The sequence below is a fragment of the Ranitomeya imitator genome, chromosome 1 (assembly GCF_032444005.1).
Source record: "Ranitomeya imitator isolate aRanImi1 chromosome 1, aRanImi1.pri, whole genome shotgun sequence".
Lineage (NCBI taxonomy): Eukaryota > Metazoa > Chordata > Amphibia > Anura > Dendrobatidae > Ranitomeya > Ranitomeya imitator.
Window position 1 is genome coordinate 641,310,644 of NC_091282.1, and position 21,753 is coordinate 641,332,396.

The 21,753-nt window shown below is 40.8% G+C and overlaps 1 protein-coding gene across 2 annotated transcripts in view; it reads left to right on the forward strand.

Moving 5' to 3' along the window:
* The window catches only part of BCAN (brevican), a 114,368-nt gene that overhangs the window by 29,378 nt on the left and 63,237 nt on the right, over window positions 1-21,753 (forward strand). For both annotated transcript variants that reach the window (XM_069727675.1, XM_069727681.1), the window contains exons 2-7: window positions 14,585-14,669; window positions 16,270-16,656; window positions 16,795-16,969; window positions 17,057-17,184; window positions 20,296-20,589; window positions 20,792-21,181. In XM_069727675.1, coding sequence (XP_069583776.1) covers window positions 14,591-14,669; window positions 16,270-16,656; window positions 16,795-16,969; window positions 17,057-17,184; window positions 20,296-20,589; window positions 20,792-21,181 — 1,453 coding nt within the window. In that variant the 5' untranslated portion in view covers window positions 14,585-14,590. The remainder of the gene's footprint in view (window positions 1-14,584; window positions 14,670-16,269; window positions 16,657-16,794; window positions 16,970-17,056; window positions 17,185-20,295; window positions 20,590-20,791; window positions 21,182-21,753) is intronic.

Genomic DNA, 21,753 nt, shown 5'->3' on the forward strand with positions numbered 1-21,753 from the left:
TGCGGGGAGTATGGAGCGACCATTTTCTTCCGCTCTGTGCCCATCGCTGATTGGTCGTGGCTGTTTTGCCGTGACCAATCAGCAACTTGGATTTCCAGGACAGACATTGGCCGCGACCAATGAATATCCGTGACAGACAGACAGACGGAAGTGACCCTTAGACAACTATATAGTAGATATCCTTGTACATAGAGGCAGTATTATAGTAGTTACATTCTTGTACATAGGGTCAGTATTATAGTAGTTATATTCTTGTACATAGGAGCAGTATTATAGTAGTTATATTCTTGTACACAGGAGCAGTATTATAGTAGTTATATTCTTGTACATAGAGGCAGTATTATAGTAGTTATATTCTTGTACATAGGGGCAGTATTATAGTAGTTATATTCTTATACATGGGGGCACTATTATAGTAGTTATATTCTTATACATAGGGGCAGTATTATAGCAGTTATAGTCTTGTACATAGGGACAGTATTATAGTAGTTATATTCTTGTACATAGGCAGCAGTATTATGGTAGTTATATTCTTGTACATAGGAGCAGTATTATAGTAGTTATATTCTTGTATATAGGAGCATTATTATAGTAGTTATATTCTTGTACACAGGGAGCAGTATTATAGTACCGTAGTTATATTCTTGTACATAGGAGTACTATTATAGTAGTTATATTCTTGTACATAGGGGCAGTATTATGGTAGTTATATTCTTGTACATAGGTGCAGTATTATAGTAGTTATATTCTTGTACATAGGAGCAGTATTATAGTAGTTATATTCTTGTACATAGTAGCAGTATTATAGTAGTTATATTCTTGTACATAAGGGGCAGTATTATAGTAGTTATATTCTTGCACATAAGAGCAGTATTATAGTAGTTATAGTCTTGCACATAGGGGCAGTATTATTGTAGTTATACTCTTGTACATAGGGGGCAGTATTATAGTAGTTATATTCTTGTACATAGGAGCCGTATTATAGTAGTTATATTCTTGTGCATAAGGGCAGTATTATAGTAGTTATATTCTTGTACATAGGAGCCATATTATAGTAGTTATATTCTTGTACATAGGAGCAGTATTATAGTAGTTATATTGTACATAGGAGCAGTATTATAGCAGTTATAGTCTTGTTCATGGGGCTGTATTATAGTAGTCATATTCTTGTACATAGGAGTAGCATCATAGTAGTTATATTTTTGCACATAGTGACAGTATTATAGTTGTTATATTCTTGTACATTGGGGCAATATTATGGTAGTTATAGTCTTGTACATGAGGGCAGTATTATAGTAGTTATATTCTCGTACATAGGAGTAGTATTATAGTAGTTATATTTTTGCACATATGGGCGGTATTATAGTAGTTATATTCTTGTACATAGGGGCAGTATTATGGTAGTTATATTCTTGCACATAGGAGCAGTATTATAGTAGTTATATTCTTGTACATAGGAGCAGTATTATAGTAGTTATATTCTTGTACGTAGGAGCAGTATTATAGTAGTTATATTGTACATAGGGGACAGTATTATAGTCGTTATATTCTTGTACATAGGGGCAGTATTATAGTAGTTATATTCTTGTACATAGGGGACAGTATTATAGTAGTTATATTCTTGTACATAGGAGCAGTATTATAGTAGTTTCGTTCTTGTATGTAGGAGCAGTATTATAGTAGTTATATTGTACATAGGGGACAGTATTATAGTCGTTATATTCTTGTACATAGGGGCAGTATTATAGTAGTTATATTCTTGTACATAGGAGCAGTATTATAGTAGTTATATTCTTGTACATAGGAGCAGTATTATAGTAGTTATATTCTTGTACATAGGGAGCAGTATGATAGTAGTTATATTCTTGTACATAGGAGCAGTATTATAGTAGTTATATTCTTCTACGTAGGAGCAGTATTATAGTAGTTATATTGTACATAGTGGACAGTATAATAGTCGTTATATTCTTGTACATAGGAGCAGTATTATAGTAGTTATATTCTTGTACATAGGAGCAGTATTATAGTAGCTATATTCTTGTACATGGGAGCAGTATTATAGTAGTTATAGATGGTGGCCCGATTCTAATGCATCGGGTTTTCTAGAATATGCATGTCCACGTAGTATATTGCCCAGTCACGTAGTATATTGCCCAGTTACGTAGTATATTGCCCAGCCACGTAGTACATTGCCCAGCCACATAGTATATTGCCCAGTCACGTAATATATTGCCCAGCTACGTAGTATATTGCACAGCGACGTAGTATACAGCACAGAGTCATCTAGTATACAGCACAGACACGTATATTGACCGCTAAGTCTTCTGGGTAAGTTCGCAATGCATCTCTGGGAACGGAAGATGGTGGCCGGCGCGAGCGCATCATCCGACGACGGAAGGTGAGAATAGCAGGTTTTTTGTTTTTTTATTATTTTTAACATTACATCTTTTTACTATTGATGCTGCCTAGGCAGCATCAATAGTAAAAACTTGGTCACACAGGGTTAATAGCAACGGCTACGGAGTGCGTTACCCGCGGCATAACGCGGTCCGTTACCGCTGGCATTAACCCTGTGTGAGCGGTGATCGGAGGGGAGTATGGAGCGGGCGCTGACTGCGGGGAGTATGGAGCGGGGAGTAAGGAGCGGACGCCGGGGACACTGACTGCATCGCGGGGAGTATGGAGCGGGGAGTATGGAGCGGGGAGTATGGAGCCGCACCGGGGACACTGACTGCGCTGCGGGGAGTATGGAGCGGGGAGTATGGAGCGGGCACCGGGGACACTGACTGTGCCACGGGGAGTATGGAGCGGGGAGTATGGAGTGGCGCCGGGGACACAGACTGCACCGTGGGGAGTATGGAGCGGACGCCGGGGACACTGACTGCGCCGCAGGGAGTATGGAGCGGGGAGTATGGAGCGGCACCGGGGACACTGACTGCGGGGAGTATGGAGCGGCCATTTTCTTCCGCTCTGTGCCCATCGCTGATTGGTCGTGGCTGTTTTGCCGTGACCAATCAGCAACTTAGATTTCCAGGACAGACAGAGGCCGTGACCAATGAATATCCGTGACAGACAGACAGACGGAAGTGACCCTTAGACAATTATATAGTAGATATCCTTGTACATAGAGGCAGTATTGTAGTAGTTATATTCTTGTACATAGGGTCAGTATTATAGTAGTTATATTCTTGTACATAGGAGCAGTATTATAGTAGTTATATTCTTGTACATAGGAGCAGTATTATAGCAGTTATATTCTTGTACATAGGGACAGTATTATAGTAGTTATATTCTTGTACATAGGCAGCAGTATTATGGTAGTTGTATTCTTGTACATAGGAGCAGTATTATAGTAGTTATATTCTTGTATGTAGGAGCAGTATTATAGTAGTTATATTCTTGTACACAGGGAGCAGTATTATAGTACCGTAGTTACAGTTAGGGCCAGAAATATTTGGACAGTGACACAATTTTCGCGAGTTGGGCTCTGCATGCCACCACATTGGATTTGAAATGAAACCTATACAACAGAATTCAAGTGCAGATTGTAACGTTTAATTTGAAGGGTTGAACAAAAATATCTGATAGAAAATGTAGGAATTGTACACATTTCTTTACAAACACTCCACATTTTAGGAGGTCAAAAGTAATTGGACAAATAAACATAACCCAAACAAAATATTTTTATTTTCAATATTTTGTTGCAAATCCTTTGGAGGCAATCACTGCCTTAAGTCTGGAACCCATGGACATCACCAAACGCTGGGTTTCCTCCTTCTTAATGCTTTGCCAGGCCTTTACAGCCGCAGCCTTCAGGTCTTGCTTGTTTGTGGGTCTTTCCGTCTTAAGTCTGGATTTGAGCAAGTGAAATTCATGCTCAATTGGGTTTAGATCTGGAGATTGACTTGGCCATTGCAGAATGTTCCACTTTTTGGCACTCATGAACTCCTGGGTAGCTTTGGCTGTATGCTTGGGGTCATTGTCCATCTGTACTATGAAGCGCCGTCCAATCAACTTTGCAGCATTTGGCTGAATCTGGGCTGAAAGTATATCCCGGTACACTTCAGAATTCATCCGGCTACTCTTGTCTGCTCTTACAGTGGGGCAAAAAAGTATTTAGTCAGTCAGCAATAGTGCAAGTTCCATCACTTAAAAAGATGAGAGGCGTCTGTAATTTACATCATAGGTAGACCTCAACTATGGGAGACAAACTGAGAAAAAAAAATCCAGAAAATCACATTGTCTGTTTTTTTTAACATTTTATTTGCATATTATGGTGGAAAATAAGTATTTGGTCAGAAACAAAATTTCATCTCAATGCTTTGTAATATATCCTTTGTTGGCAATGACAGAGGTCAAACGTTTTCTGTAAGTCTTCACAAGGTTGCCACACACTGTTGTTGGTATGTTGGCCCATTCCTCCATGCAGATCTCCTCTAGAGCAGTGATGTTTTTGGCTTTTCGCTTGGCAACACGGACTTTCAACTCCCTCCAAAGGTTTTCTATAGGGTTGAGATCTGGAGACTGGCTAGGCCACTCCAGGACCTTGAAATGCTTCTTACGAAGCCACTCCTTCGTTGCCCTGGCGGTGTGCTTTGGATCATTGTCATGTTGAAAGACCCAGCCACGTTTCATCTTCAATGCCCTTGCTGATGGAAGGAGGTTTGCACTCAAAATCTCACGAGACATGGCCCCATTCATTCTTTCATGTACCCGGATCAGTCGTCCTGGCCCCTTTGCAGAGAAACAGCCCCAAAGCATGATGTTTCCATCACCATGCTTTACAATAGGTATGGTGTTTGATGGATGCAACTCAGTATTCTTTTTCATCCAAACACGACAAGTTGTGTTTCTACCAAACAGTTCCAGTTTGGTTTCATCAGACCATAGGATATTCTCCCAAAACTCCTCTGGATCATCCAAATGCTCTCTAGCAAACTTCAGACGGGCCCGGACATGTACTGGCTTAAGCAGTGGGACACGTCTGGCACTGCAGGATCTGAGTCCATGGTGGCGTAGTGTGTTACTTATGGTAGGCCTTGTTACATTGGTCCCAGCTCTCTGCAGTTCATTCACTAGGTCCCCCCGCGTGGTTCTGGGATTTTTGCTCACCGTTCTTGTGATCATTCTGACCCCACGGGGTTGGATTTTGCGTGGAGCCCCAGATCGAGGGAGATTATCAGTGGTCTTGTATGTCTTCCATTTTCTAATTATTGCTCCCACTGTTGATTTCTTCACTCCAAGCTGGTTGGCTATTGCAGATTCAGTCTTCCCAGCCTGGTGCAGGGCTACAATTTTGTTTCTGGTGTCCTTTGACAGCTCTTTGGTCTTCACCATAGTGGAGTTTGGAGTCAGACTGTTTGAGGGTGTGCACAGGTGTCTTTTTATACTGATAAGAAGTTTAAACAGGTGCCATTACTACAGGTAATGAGTGGAGGAAAGAGGAGACTCTTAAAGAAGAAGTTACAGGTCTGTGAGAGCCAGAAATCTTGATTGTTTGTTTCTGACCAAATACTTATTTTCCACCATAATATGCAAATAAAATGTTAAAAAAACAGATAATGTGATTTTCTGGATTTTTTTTTCTCAGTTTGTCTCCCATAGTTGAGGTCTACCTATGATGTAAATTACAGACGCCTCTCATCTTTTTAAGTGGTGGAACTTGCACTATTGCTGACTGACTAAATACTTTTTTGCCCCACTGTATGTCATCAATAAACACAAGTGACCCAGTGCCATTGAAAGCCATGCATGCCCATGCCATCACGTTGCCTCCACCATGTTTTACAGAGGATGTGGTGTGCCTTGGATCATGTGCCGTTCCCTTTCTTCTCCAAACTTTTTTCTTCCCATCATTCTGGTACAGGTTGATCTTTGTCTCATCTGTCCATAGAATACTTTTCCAGAACTGAGCTGGCTTCTTGAGGTGTTTTTCTGCAAATTTAACTCTGGCCTGTCTATTTTTGGTATTGATGAATGGTTTGCATCTCGGCTTCAGGAAAATGGCCGCCGCGATCTCCATCTGCGCACGCGCGGCATCCCGCGGCCATTTTCCTGAAGCCCCGTGCAGCAGAGCACTCCATCTGCGCACGCGCGGCCTCAGGAAGATGGCCGCCCCCACCGATGACAAGGGTAATAGTGCAGATCGCGCGCTTTTTCTTCACCTGCACGCAGTGGATTCGGCACTTGGACATGCGCACACCACTACGCCACCAACGGAAAGCTGGGGAAGAAAAGAGCGATGTCACCACGCCCACCTGACCTGACCAGCCTGATTGACAGGCGAAAACGGCGACTTTGGTAATGTATTTCGCAGCGTAGGTGGGGAATCAGGGTACACTACATACACTATTGTAACGCACAGCACAGGCCCTATTTAACAGTATTTTTATCTCAATCTGAAAAAACGGGGTGACAGGTTCCCTTTAATTTTAATCCTGACACTAAATATTGAATTGTCTCTTTTATGAAATGATTTTCCTCTATTTGTATTGAGGTTGTCCAATGAGTTAAAATCTTATTTGACTTTTCCGAGTCACTGCTCTTTAATCCCTTTCTCATATCTCCTCACATATGCATCTGTCATCTTACCACCTCCATATCTTAGAAATAACTGATTTTATCTTTGCGTCAAGAACTGTTGGTTTCATTCATCACAAGCTGCTGCCAAGAAGATGCCCGCACTATCCTGGAATGCCGCCATGTCTCCTCATTCATCTGTGATCTCATCTCAGAGGCCTGGCTTGTCTTTAGTGCTGAAATAGATTCATTGACAACATGGAGAAATTAGCTTAGATTGCCGCTTTATCCCCTGTACCACCTTCTGGCAAACTGATTGCGCAATGACAAGATTAATTATATTTTTAAATTTTAATGATTGATTTTAAGGTTGGTTGGTAAATTTCAATGCTAGGTACAGTATATGCCCAGCAAAATCGAAACACTCTACAAATGACCCATACTGGCAATACCAGCAGTTAAAACCATTTGGGCAAGTCCATCCACAATCAGTAATTTTTCTACTGCATGTATTGTAGTATCATTTTCCTTTTCAGGATGACACACAAATGTGCACAGGTATGCTCTAAATCTGATATCAGCAGGGAGAACGAGGTAGGACCAAGCATGCAGGATTTCAACATGCCTGATGTTTTGATATCACAGCGAATTACCCATTTTAGCAGTGTCTGACTTGTTACTCACCTTTTCTGGCTTCATTGCCGGGCTCTTCTATGTTAACCCAGCCAATTCCTCTGACATCATCATAGGCTTTTATGGATGGCAGAAGTGGAGGCTCAGTATTTGGGTTTTGGGGCAGCATTATTATCAGTCACCTCAAGTTGGTCAGAAGATTTCATCTACTTTACTTGGCTGAACTTAAGCTAGGAGTCTATCGTCTACTCTGCTATGACTGACTTTCGTGCTAGAACCAGCGTTATTTCCTAGATCAGTCCAGGTGAGGTGTTGTTCACACCTACTCTCAGCAAGCAAGTTACCAATTCTTTACAATTGTTCTTAGTGCAGTTTACACCTGACCTCTACAATCAAGGTTATGCAGCTTTACAAGGGTGTCTCCAGATACTTCTCTTCATTTGCTTCTCTGTTATATTACTACTATTAACAATTACCATACTGAAGATACCAGACTGCATTTACGTCTAGGTTACTCCTGTGTTTAATTATTGCATTGCTGCAAGATACCAGACTGCATTTCTGTCATTATCTGCTTCCCAGCTAGAAGATACCAGTTTCCTTTACAGTTAATGACCCGTGTGTATTCGCATTCCTAGCTCTACGCTACCTACTTCTCTCTTTTGTCTGCATCTTCCATATCCTGCTAAACTGGTCCTCTCTGATCCGTATGTTATCTGTTAAGACCCACTTTACTGCACCATCACTTCCTGACTTTGCTTCTCACCCAGATCTGCAGACTAGAAAATAGACCTGACTAGCTGATCCCCTACGATGACCACTGTTTATTGCCCTCTGCCTACTGAGAATATACTGTATGTACCCTTATCCGATACGAGACTGTCACTTTTAGAATCTTAAGGAGTCATTGGTTTGCCTTCTACATTTCCCTCTAAGCCTTACTGTACAGTGGCTTTCAAAAGTAGTCACCTTCTTGGCATTTTTCGTGTTTTGCTACCTCACATCCTGGAATTTCACTATATCTGTGAGGGTTTTGTTATGGACCTGGTGGTTAGGAGCACCCGGCACGACCTGATAGTTAAACTCACACAGGACAAGCTCTGGGATGTGGGAGCTCTGCTGACCGCAGGCCCTAATCCTATCACACACACTAGAAATAGTCGTGGAGCGTTCCTGACTCTCCCTAGACACCTCTTCACAGCCTAAGAGCTAGCTAGCCCTAGAGAGAGAAAATAAAGCCTACCTTGCCTCAGAGAAATTCCCCAAAGGAAAAGGCAGCCCCCCACATATATTGACTGTGAGTAAAGATGAAAGTCACAAACGCAGAAATGAAACAGGTTTCAGCAAAGGGAGGCCAGACTTACTAAAGAGACAGAGGATAGGAAAGGTATCTTTGCGGTCTGCACAAAAAACTACAAAAGACCACGCAGAGTGTGCAAAAAGACCTCCGCACCGACTAACGGTGCGGAGATGCCACTCTGCATCCCAGAGCTTCCAGCTAGCAAGACAAAATCATGATAACCAGCTGGACAAGGAAACAATGAACAAATAATAATCAGGAACTTAGCTTCTGCTGGAGAAGACAGGTCACCAGAAAGATCCAAGAGCGAACTGAACAAATGCAGGAACATTGACAGCTGGCTTGGAGTAATGATCTGAGTGGAGTTAAATAGAGCAGCAAACCAAAGGATAAACCACGTCACCTGTGTAAGGAACCTCAGAAGCAGCAGCTTCACTCACAGCCACCAGAGGGAGTCCATGGACAGAACTCGCCGAAGTACCATTCACGACCACAGGAGGGAGCTCGACAACAGAATTCACAACAGGGTTTGCATCAATTCATGTAAAGAACATGCCTACAACTGTGAATATTTGATTTTCTTATTTTGTGTGCATAACTATTCACCACCCTAAAGTCAGTACTTTGTAAAACCTCCTTTTGCGTCAATTACAGCTACAATTTGCTTTGGATAAGTCTCTATGAACTTTCCACAGACTGAAAAAGGTTTTGCTCATGAATATCTCTGTATTTTACAACGTCCTTCTACCCCTCAACTCGGACCATTTTTTTCTGTCCCTGCTGCAGAAAAACATCACCACATACTGATGCTGTTACCACCATGTTTCACTGTGGGGATGGCATTCTTGCAGTGATGAGTTGTATTGGTGCCAGACATATTGTTTAGCTTGGTGGCCAAAAAGTTCAATTTTGGTCTCAGCTGACCACAGAACCTTCCTCCATACATTTTGGGAGTCTCCCACATGTCTTTTGTCAAACTAACAATGAACCTTACAATTTTTGTGTGTAAGTAAAGGCTTTTTTTGCCTATTCTTCCATAAAGGCCACCTCTATGGAGTGTACGGCTTATTGTGGTCGTATGGACAGTTACTCCAGTCTCTGCTTGGGAACTGTGCAGCTCTTTCAGGGTTACCTTTGGTCTGTGTGCTGCCTCTCTGATTAATGCCCTCCTTGCCAGGGCTGAGAGTTTTGGTGAGTGGCCCTCTCTTGGAAGGTTTGTTGTGGTACCATGTTCTTTTCATTTGATATTGGATTTGAACACCTATTAGTGCTGATGCATCACATACAAATTGGATTACAAAAATATTTAAACACAGGTTGTAATGTAACAAAATAAGTAAAAAATCAAAAGGGATGGGGTTGAATACTTTCACAAGTCACTGTACTTGTCTTAATAGTATTTTACACAACATTTGCACAACTGTTCAAATGGAAGAAAAGTCAGGTGACTGATCATATGTGGTCAGGTCACGTGTCTCCGGCAACACTATTTCAGCTCTTCCTAGATAGAGCTGATGATCTTTTTGTAGAACAGTTCACTGGTCTCTAATATTAAATCTCTACTTAGGAATTATTTTTTCACAGACCAATATTTCTTTGTGGATTATATTAGGATTTAAGGTACCGTAAGTTAATTTTAGAGTTGGTAGGATTTACAGCCCTAAAGTGCGATGGTCGATGATTGCCAGACGGCAGAAATCTTGAATAGATTATGTTCCCAGTAATACCAGTTAACTTGGTGCATAATGGCTTTTGGCACTAAAGGAAAGAGAAAACCAGGTTCAAGCTTTTGGAGAGCTCCTGAATTATGTCCTTGCAGGATATGAGGATTATTTCATCCCCTGCCACGTTGCCTTGGAAAAAAAAGAAAAATTCCTCTAACAAAGGGGACCCCGTATTTGGCAAGACCTCTTTATGATGGGGATGGTCCGGCCAGCTCATGTTTTCAATTACATTGTGGTCTCTAAGACTGGGAAGTTACTTCAATCGAATACTAATGACTGTCTAGTGATGGCAGCAGTTCCTGACAGTGAGACATTCCCTCATGCATATGTCTTTAAAATTGTATCGCTTATTGACTTGGAAGATGTCCAACACCAAAGTCTTATGTGTTTTGGCCCAAGTAAAGTGATATTAGCATTTATTTAGAGGTGCCAACAGGCATCATGGACACACGCCTATAGCTATTGTGGCTATCAAGACACATCTAGTTTATACTTTATTTCCTAAATAACATAATAGTCTTAGTAGGGTAACTTGAAGCTCCTCAGCCCACCACGACCATTTGCCATTTATAATACTTTGGGCAAAGCAACCTATTGGTCTAAATAGGCATTCAAAACTAAATGTAACTGCGGTGTCTACATGTTCTTTAGCGTCTTCCTATTAGTCCAGAGATAATATGACTTCAGTGTTTACAATATCCTAATACCAAGGTAACATTAAAGTTCATTTTTGGTTTCCCTGGCCAACACTATTTTAAGTATGTTCATATATATATATATACATATACAGTACAGAAAATAAGTATTTGATACATTTCCGAATTTGCAAGTTTCCACCCCTACAAACAATGGAGAGGTCTGTAATTTTTTATCGTAGGTACACTTCAACTGTGAGAGACACAATCTAAAAATAAATTCCAGAAAATCACATTGTAGGATATTTACTTAATTAAATTGCATTTTATTGTATGAAATAACTATTTGATCACCTACCAACCATCAAGAATTCTGTCTCTGACAAACCTGTTAGTTTTTCTGTAAGAAGCCCTCCTACTCTGCTCTCATTACCTGTATTAAATGCACCTGTTTGAAGTCGTTACCTGTATAAAAGACACATGTCTAACATTCAATCACACTCCAACCTCTCCACCATGGCCAAGACCATAGAGCTGTCGAAGGACACGAGTGACAAAATTGTAGACCTGCACAAGAGATGGGCTACAGGACAATAGGCAAGCAGCTAGGTGAGAAGGCAACAACTGGTGGCACAATTATTAGAAAATGGAAGAAACGCAAGATGACTGTCAACTTTCCTCGATGTGTGGCTCCAAGCAAGATACAACTGAGAAAGGTCATGAATCAGCCCAGAACTACATGGGAGGACCTGTTCAATGTCTTGAACAGAGCTGGAATCGCAGTGTCAAACATTACCGTTAGTAGCAAACTACGCTGTCATGGATTAAACTGCAGGGCACGCAAGGTCACCCTGCTCACGCCAGCACATGTCCAGGCCCGTTTGAAGTTTGCCAATGGCCGTCTGGATGATTCAGGGGAGGCATGGGAGAAGGTCATGTGAAAATCTTTGGAGGGAGCTGAAACTTAATGTTGCCCAGCAACAGCCCTGAAACCTGAACGATCTGGAGAAGATCTGTATGAAGGAGTGGGCCAAAATCCCTCCTGCATTGTTTCCAAACTTGGTCAAGAACTACAGGAAACGTCTGACCTCTGTAATTGCAAACAAAGGTTTCTGTACCAAATATTAAGTTCTGATTTTCTATTGTATCAAATACTTATTTCATGTGATAAAATGCAAATTAATGGTGTAAATATTATACAATGTGATTTTCTGGATTTTTTTCAGATTCTGTCTCTCATAGTTCAAGTGCACCTACAGTAAAAATGACAGACCTCCCCATTCTTTGTAGGTGGGAAAACTTTCAAAATCGGCAGTGTATCAAATACTTATTTTCCCCGCTGTATGTATGTGTCTATATCAGATTGCGCAGTTAGCCAGATTCGCCTAATTTTTCCAGGAACTTGATTCAAATAAAAAGAACTCTAAAGACTGCTGCTGTCCTGAAAAAAATTGTACAACCATTTTTGCTTTTCCTGACACACAAATCTTCTTATTCACTGTTGCGTTGCCAGACACATTATTTATACTATTTCTTCAGTGTTTTATGGCTTTCATTCCCTGTAACTTTGACTAAACTGTTACTTCATCAAACTTTTTGGTTTCACCACAAAAGACCTGCTGCATTCCCTGTCTTGGCTTTTATTCTGGCTATGATAGTCTTGTATGATTAACTGTGCAATACCATGTGATGTGATAGCTGCAAGACAATATGTGAAACCCTTCCCAGTCACACCTGAGGTCATAAGTACCTTTTTCTGGCTGATACAATCTTTTGCAATGTGTAAAATGTTGACTGTTACTTTAATTGATTTGAGTTATTTGCCGAGTTCAGCAAGTTCCAAAAAATTCAACACAAATCCAATTTGCATCAAATCAATTCACTCATCCCTAATACAGTAGTATTTACTAAATTATTTTAATTATTCTCATATATTGTAAGCTGCCCACTGTCTATGTAGATTACAGATGGAAAGTATCAGGTCTATTGATGACGTTTCCTGGGTGTAAAGCTAACACCAGGAATATTCTGCTAAAGTTGTGTGAGATGCAAGTAAAGCAATAGCACAGCATACATAAAATGACGTTGTCATTGTCACCATTCATTTCTTTACATAAAGCTTCTTTGTGACCCCCGTTATTTAGGGTGGACTTTGGCCTTAACGAGCTTCACATAGTAGCTGGCGTGAAGTGAATTCTAAGAGGCTCCTCACCCCCCTACATTATCAACAGTCTATGGATTGGTGGTCTATTCAAAGTCTTTCACTATTGTGAGGCAGCCAATTCATCCTGCCCTTGGACCATTCTTTAAACAGACGAAGGCTATGGGAATGCCGGGAAGAAAATTGTTCTTGTAAAGAATTGTTACTTCAAGCTGCAATATCCTCTTATGATGTCTACTAGATGATCACGGGAGGAATCATGAAGGAAAATTAATAACCCAATGTAGAACACTCGTGATTATTGAGTTTGACATTGTAGAATGGAAATTTGGTGCTATGGTCTTTTTCTAACTTAGTTTTATACCAGAATAAATCATTTCCATCCCTTCATTTATAATGACTTTCCTAGATTAGGAAGTGTTTAGTTGACACATGATGACTATGTACACTGGCTAAGGCTACGTTCACATTAGCGTTGCGCCGCCGTGCGTCGGCGACGCAACGCGCGACGCACGCTAAAACGCGCGCAAACGCGCGCAAAAACGCGCGCGTTTTGCGACGCGTGCGTCGTTTTCCGACGAAAATCGGACGCACAGAAAATGCTACATGTAGCGTTTTCTTGCGTCCGACGCTAGCGTCGGAAACGACGCACGTGGCGAAAAACGCCACCAAAACGACGCACGCGTCCCCTATGTTAAACATAGGGGCGCGTCGCCGCTGCGTCGCCGCTGCGTCGCCGCTGCGTCGCCAGCGCAACAGCGACGCACATTGGCGGAACGCCAATGTGAACGTAGCCTAATTGAAGCTTGTAGTGTAGAGGTTAAGACAAATAAGATGGCAAGTCTGCACCTAACATGTTTCTCCCTTTTTTTTCTTACTTTGCTCGTCTCCCATCAGTAAGGACCCAACTCTAAGTTATGTTTCACACTAGCTACGTCCCTTGCCAGAAATAAATATTATCATAAGTGGATTATATGAATCACATTGGCATCATGTAATATGACAATCGTCTGCTCTATTCTCAGAAACTTCCAGTAGAAATTCATTGATGAGCTCCCCCTATCTTCTGCATGGAGCAAACATGACTATAGGTTGTCTAACCACTCATTCTGAATCCATTGTAGACTTTGGCAGCTTCACACGAGATGCCTAAAGCCTGTAGTTGCTTATGAATTGTGAGGCATTCCAAGACACCCTAAATAATGAACTTGGTAAGCAGTTGTCGTAAATGACTTCTAAAGAGCCCAACTAACTTTTTATAAGTATGACAAAGGACAGACATGTTGAAGGTTCTAATGGGTATGATAGCTACATGCCATCTATTTTCGCTTGTGAGAAGAAAAAGCTTGGTTAACTTTTTGGGGAATTGTGCATTGAGGTCACCAACGAGTCTCATACTGTCTAGTACTTTTTCAGGTTACACAACAGTAACAATATAATGGGTGCTTTTCCACCGACTCTACAGCTCCGGGATATTTATTAGGCTATGGAAGTCATCCAAGACGGAACATTGAAGTGTCTTATATGCTATATGACATATTACTCATATCGATGTTGATTGCATCATTGATAATGTATGTTCACTAATAGGTGTTATTTCTTTTTCCTACAGGCTGAAATGAAGTTAGACTTGTTGCTTCTCTTCGTTTTGGCTCTTGTCTCACAAGTTTTAACGTCCAATGCTGATGGTGGTACAAGTTAAGTTTTGTCTCCTCTCATTTCTAGTACTTTGAGCTTGAGTCATCACCATTATAGTGGTTGCCTCCATATGCTCATATGGCCATACTTGTCCCTAGATTTAATGGAAAAATAATGTGTATAATTTTACTAAATCACTTACCGTACATGTTGGCTTTTCAGGGAATCTAAAAGTTACGACCATCATCAATCATTTTGAGGCTGTAGAGAGCCCTCTTCAGTCACTTATTCGCCCTCTTGTATACATATATACATATTATTCTCTCTCCTGACTCCTCTACATACATTAAAACTCAGCTTAGCCACTGCCAGGCTCTTATAGCAGCAACTTATCTTCCTGCCAGACTTTTGCTTGGTCAAGGGTTCGATGACAAAGCTATAGTGAAGTGCAGTGTTTCTGTTCCACAAATGAATTCATTTATGTTTTACTTCATTTCAATGTTAGGAACAACTAGAGAAAAAAAAATAAAAAAAGGAACTGTTAATGCAGATGTGTAATTTTAGAAAGACAAAGCCAATTACAACCATCATGAGTCATGAGCGACATTATGATACTTCAAAACTATTCATGCAATACATTTTCTGCAGTGTGTTACAATACCTTTGATGGAAAGAATAATAAGAATTCAGTTACTTGGGTGACTCATTTTGACATTTTTGCAATAGTTTTCACTAATAATATATTTTAAAATTGTGATGGATCACAGTTAACTCTAAAATTCTGTCACTGAAATCTAATTCTGGTCTTATACTCCACTCACAGTCAATAGTATTAATAGTATATGATGAGAAAAACTACTCTGTCCCATTCCATGGGGTCATCTTAACTAGGGAGTCCAACACCAACAATCATGAAAATGTGTTTATGTCCCAGACAAAAATTATATCTAATTTTGTCCAGAGACAATATGGCCTCCTCTTTTACTGCTCCCATTGTAGAACTTATAGATGTATGCTACATAACAATTCCCTTGGCTGACTTTGACTTTGGAATTCCGAAAGGTCTCCTTTTTTAGGAGAATTCTCCTGGATTTTTTAGGAGAGTGTACAACTAGCCAAGACTAGTAGAAAGAGCGTGGAGGGTGAAAACATACTAGGTGTCTGACATGATTAGCAAAACCCAATACCATAATGAAGAACAATTTTTATGATTGATATGAGGTCACCTCTCTTTGATGTATACCACCTACTACAAAAGGAATTTGTGAATGCAGCTTTAGATAGAATGAGATGTGTACTTAAAATCTGAAAAACTGTAGTTAAGAAAAAGTTTTTTAAAAAAATAGACTTTTAAAAGAAAATTAATAGGTTAAAATAAAAGTTATGTTCTTACGCACAATCTGGAAGACTCCTGAATATTCCACTTTGATGTCTTAAAGGAAAGTATGATTTTATGTCAGCATGGCAGGTCTGCTTTAATTGTGGTTTTATAAATGAAGAAAGTCAATGTGAGCAATGACCCAGATTTTCCACATTTTTTAAAGAATGAGGTGTCTCAAATTTCTATGTGGTATTATATGCATCAAAGTGGCCAAGTGTGGTTTGGCATGACACATTGCCATCCTTCCTTACTTAATACCATGTTCTTTTCCTGTCTAGAGGATTACCAGAGCTTGAGGGTAAGGATTGGAAATTCTACTATCAAAGCTGCCCTGTCTGGTACTCTCACCATCCCATGCCACATCACATACCACTCGGAACCTGAAGACGTTAGTACTGGGCGCCGAGCTGTCTTAGCCACACCTCGTGTAAAGTGGACCTTTATCTCCAATGGTAAAGAAGTGGAAATCTTAGTGGCCCGTGGCCACAAAGTGAAGATTAGTGAGGTGTATAAATCTCGAGCCACTCTGCCTGAATACTCTTCTTCAGTATATGATGCCACATTAGTCCTAAGGGAGCTGATAAGTAACGATTCAGGAATATACCGATGTCATGTACAACATGGAATCGAGGATGACTATGCCATGGTGGAAGTCAAGGTCAAAGGTAAATATATATAATCTAAATATATGTAATCAAAAAAGATGTTGTTTGCCCTCTCAGGTTTATGTTTTTTACAGTTTACTTTGGATCAACACAATATGAAAATGTTAAGCTGAACTTGATGAATCTTTCTCTTTTTAGGTGTTGTGTTTCTCTATCGAGAAGGCAGCAATCGGTACACTTATAATTTCTCTATGGCCCAGGAAGCATGCACAAGAATTAAGGCCCATATAGCTACTGCCGACCAGCTCCTGGCTGCTTACCATGGAGGTTATGAACAGTGTGATGCAGGGTGGATCGCAGATCAAACCGTAAGGTAACGAGATTTTCTTAAGTCTGTTTTCAGGTTCAAAATGTTCTCAACCAATGCAAGGTCAACTCTTCTTGACTTTTCAACATGCAGATACCCCATTCAGACTCCACGAGAAGGATGCTATGGAGACATGGATGGGTTTCCAGGAGTTCGTAACTATGGAGTACTGGATCCTGATGACATGTACGATGTTTACTGCTATGTGGAAGAACCCAGGGGTAGGCTAAAGATTGTTTCGGCAATGAACATTTGTCAAAAATCACAGCCAGGAGGGTCATGCTGATCCCACTTCTGACACCAATTGTCATAGATCACAGCCGGATTGAAGGGGGGGGGGGGGGGTCAGGTTGAACCCACCACACTGTTACCTTTTGTCATGAACAGCTCTCTGCTGCCCCCTATCATCCGGACAATTATGCAATTGACCAACGATTAACGGAGGAGGCCACAGGCTGTTTCCACTACTAGGCAGGTTATTGGAGAAATAACAGTGAGTATATGGTATTTGTACCACGATTCCAACTCATGGAATATATGTATAACTTGCTACGGTCAATGCCAACTCCGCAAAAACCCAACTAACTACTCACTGCCACCACCAATCATTTATAGGCCGATTGGACACTGATACAGGTAGCGTATGATTTCAGAATGCGGTTTACAGAACTATTACATTTTATATTTAATCCAGAAATATAGGCAGTGTTTATAAAAATATACAAAAGATTTTACAAAGTGGATAAAACAACACAGCATATACAATTACTTAAAATAAAAAGGATTAACAAAAGACTTACTAAACACTGGTTACAGAGATGACACATCTTAGGGGATGGAAGCAATCCAGTTGAAAAATGTCTGGTTAACATGGATCAAGCCTACACTGATATGTATCCTCCTTAGCATTGAAGACAGATCATAATTTGCCTTGTCTTTTTATCAGCACCCGCACACCTCCACTTGATGACTCCTAACAGCGCTGGCCATGGGATGTGGCCTCTGTTTCAGAAAATTATGAGATTCCCAACATTCATTTGGGAATTCACATTCACATTCCCAACATTCACAATGTAGGCAAAAGTTAGAAAATGATAGTATTTTATCTACACTAATAAGAATTAATACACAAAGGAAAAACCTGTAGCGCTCCCACTAAAATGCACCTGCAGCAAACAGAAAAACGGTACCACCCCTCCGTAAACTAAATAAATAATCTAGTAAAAAAGGCACTGTTTGCGCTGGAAAAATCCACTTAGAGAGCCATTAAAAACTAACAGTAATACTAAAATAAATACAGGATAACAAGTTATACCTTATCGGTACAAAAAAACGATTTACCTGTTACCGAAAAACAAGTAAAGAGAGTAGGAAGATGAGATATAACTACCTTAGAGGGCAGTCCAAAGGGAATATAGCTATCTTCAGTGTATGGAGCTCCAGTCACCCAGAGGAAATAAGGTACAGCCGATGTCCGATGATAGCTGCGCATACACTGCTTCCCAGAGTCATGCGACGTCTTCCAATATAGTCCTTCCACTTGCGGCGTCAGGAAAAAGGATGAAGTGAGGTCTAATCCACGAGTTATCCTAGTAGTCCGGACTGCAGGCACTGCCCCGGCCGGTGGCAGAATCTGCCTGCATATACTGGACTTTGTCCACGCTGCTTGACTAAGCCGTTAGGTCAACTGAGTAGCAGGACCTAGTGTGACGTCACAGTCACGTGAGGGATCACGTGACCGGCTACAGGAAGAGCTTAGGGCCAAATCTAGTCCACTAGACTAGTCCAGTGGACTAGATTTGGCCCTAAGCTCTTCCTGTAGCCGGTCACGTGATCCCTCACGTGACTGTGACGTCACACTAGGTCCTGCTACTCAGTTGACCTAACGGCTTAGTCAAGCAGCGTGGACAAAGTCCAGTATATGCAGGCAGATTCTGCCACCGGCCGGGGCAGTGCCTGCAGTCCGGACTACTAGGATAACTCGTGGATTAGACCTCACTTCATCCTTTTTCCTGACGCCGCAAGTGGAAGGACTATATTGGAAGACGTCGCATGACTCTGGGAAGCAGTGTATGCGCAGCTATCATCGGACATCGGCTGTACCTTATTTCCTCTGGGTGACTGGAGCTCCATACACTGAAGATAGCTATATTCCCTTTGGACTGCCCTCTAAGGTAGTTATATCTCATCTTCCTACTCTCTTTACTTGTTTTTCGGTAACAGGTAAATCGGTTTTTTGTACCGATAAGGTATAACTTGTTATCCTGTATTTATTTTAGTATTACTGTTAGTTTTTAATGGCTCTCTAAGTGGATTTTTCCAGCGCAAACAGTGCCTTTTTTACTAGATTTTTTATCTACACTAGTTGATCTATGGTACATAAAATCAACCATATCCAGAAGTTTGGTTTGTTTTTTAGAAGACATCCATTCTAGGTGTAAATATGTCCATATACCTTAGATAGCCGTCAACCAAGCGCTCACCCAGTCGACAGCTATCTCTCCTCCGTAAGCCTGAATGTTTAACAAGGCCAAGTGTTAATTGTTCTCTGTAAGGAGTGGGAGCAAGACGCTGCCAGTCATCTCAGCAAACAACTCATCTGTCTGAAGAATAAAAGGATACGATATTTGGATTGAAACGGTCCTATTATTCATTTTACCTGACATCATCTGTCAGGGAAGAGTTGGAAGGCCTCAAAGGCATCAGATAATCTGCCAATCCACCTGAAATTAGTGGGTTTGGTAATCATTAACGCAATGTGTTCATTCTATCAACATAGGGACTTAGTAATTTAGTTTGATGGTGCAAAGACAAGTCTAATAAACACAGCAAAAAGTCTCTAGAATATCACTTCTTTGAGAAGACAAGCCCTTTTAGTCTAACCTTTCCCAAGAGAGATTTTCAGTTCCATCATATACTTTACCTAGTGGCCATCTTCTTTAAGAAGAACACTATCCGTAATTCTTGTAAGTAAATTTAGATATACGTACTTAAAGGGACACTGTCACCTGAATTTGGAGGGAACAATATTCAGCCATGGAGGCGGGGTTTTTGGGTTTTTGATTCACCCTTTCCTTACCCGCTGGCTGCATGCTGGCTGCAATATTGGATTGAAGTTCATTCTCTGTCCTCCATAGTACATGCCTGCACAAGGCAATCTTGCCTTGAACTTCAATCCAATATTGCAGCCAGCATGCAGCCAGCGGGTAAGGAAAGGGTGAATCAAAAACCCCAAAACCCCGCCTCCATGGCTGAAGATTGTTCCCTCCAAAATCAGGTGACAGTGTCCCTTTAAGTAAGGACCTATTTGATGACTTTCCTTTTCATTGTAGGTCAAGTATTTTTAAGTTTATCGTCAAAAAAATTCACCCTAGAAGAAGCTAGAGAACACTGTAGTGCCCTGGATACTGAAATGGCTACAACCGGTCAACTCTATGCAGCGTGGAACGAAGGACTGGACCAATGCAACCCAGGCTGGTTGGCTGATGGAAGTGTTCGATATCCTATAGTGAATCCCAGGGAAAAATGTGGTGGCAACTCTCCTGGGGTGAAGACTATTTTTCAGTTTCGTAACCAGACCGGTTTCCCCAACTCCCAGGCAAAGTATGATGTTTACTGTTTTAAAGGTAAGTCCTGAATCTACAGGGAAATAGATGATGATAAAACAAGTCAATCCACAATCTGGTGACCACCATAAGTTGGTCAATAATCAATTAACAGTGTAATGTTTAGGAAACCAATTCTGATAATTTTAAGTTTGACTTCTAAAATTATATGCAGACATTTCATTGTAAATATTGCTGAATTTCAACTCCATTTCCATTTTAGATCAAGACATCGGACCAACACATGAATCCTTTGTCCCCAGAGATCGAGATGTTATTACAGTAACAGAAGGTTTTGAGGAACTAAAGTTTCCAGATATAAAAGCTGAAAATGAGGCCCAAGGCTCAGTAGACTCCATACCTCTAAATGAGACTCGACTAACAAAAATAAGTGGAGAAGATGAAAGGAGGAACGCAACTATTCTCAAGGACCAACAAGAGTTTCCACCATCTCCTCAAGTCCCAATAACCCCAGTTCTCGAAAGCATTGTCAGCAATGAAGATCTGTCTCCTGCAATTGCAAGTTTTCCACCTTATGAAGATCATACTGATGACAGTGAAGAATCTACAATGGGTTACACCATTAATATGCCCGTTTTACAAAGTTCTCAAGGTACGTATATATGGTAAGCCAGCCTCAAGTTACCAATGATGTATGTAGGATTTAGCCCAGGGAAGGTTCCCATTAATTAAGTTTAAGTTTGATTAAGTTATGTATAATATGAGTGCACAAGTTATTCTGGTTCTGGGGTCAGATTGTTACATTAAACAACTCCTAAGTGATGCATGTGACTCTCTCCATTGAATATTATGGGCAACAGTCTTATTTCAAGTTGCCATTAATTGCAACATAGAGCGATCTTTGCATAGATGGTCATTTCTACTGGAAAATGTCTACCTATAACAAGCATTAATCAACAATATTCAAGTTTAACAGCACTCGTTTAAAACACCATTCACACGGGCTGACATAATCTGTATGAGGACAGAATGATAGGCAGCATGAATAATCCAGTCAACAAGTACCGTAAATTATTATTTTGCTCATTTGTTTCACCATAACGGTACATGTGCAATCCAATGATTGGCACCGAGCATTACCATGAACATCCCAAGTAAATAAATATTTACTCACCTCTTTGTGGGGTCTCAATTAGGGGTCTTTTGACCCCATTCCTTTAACCC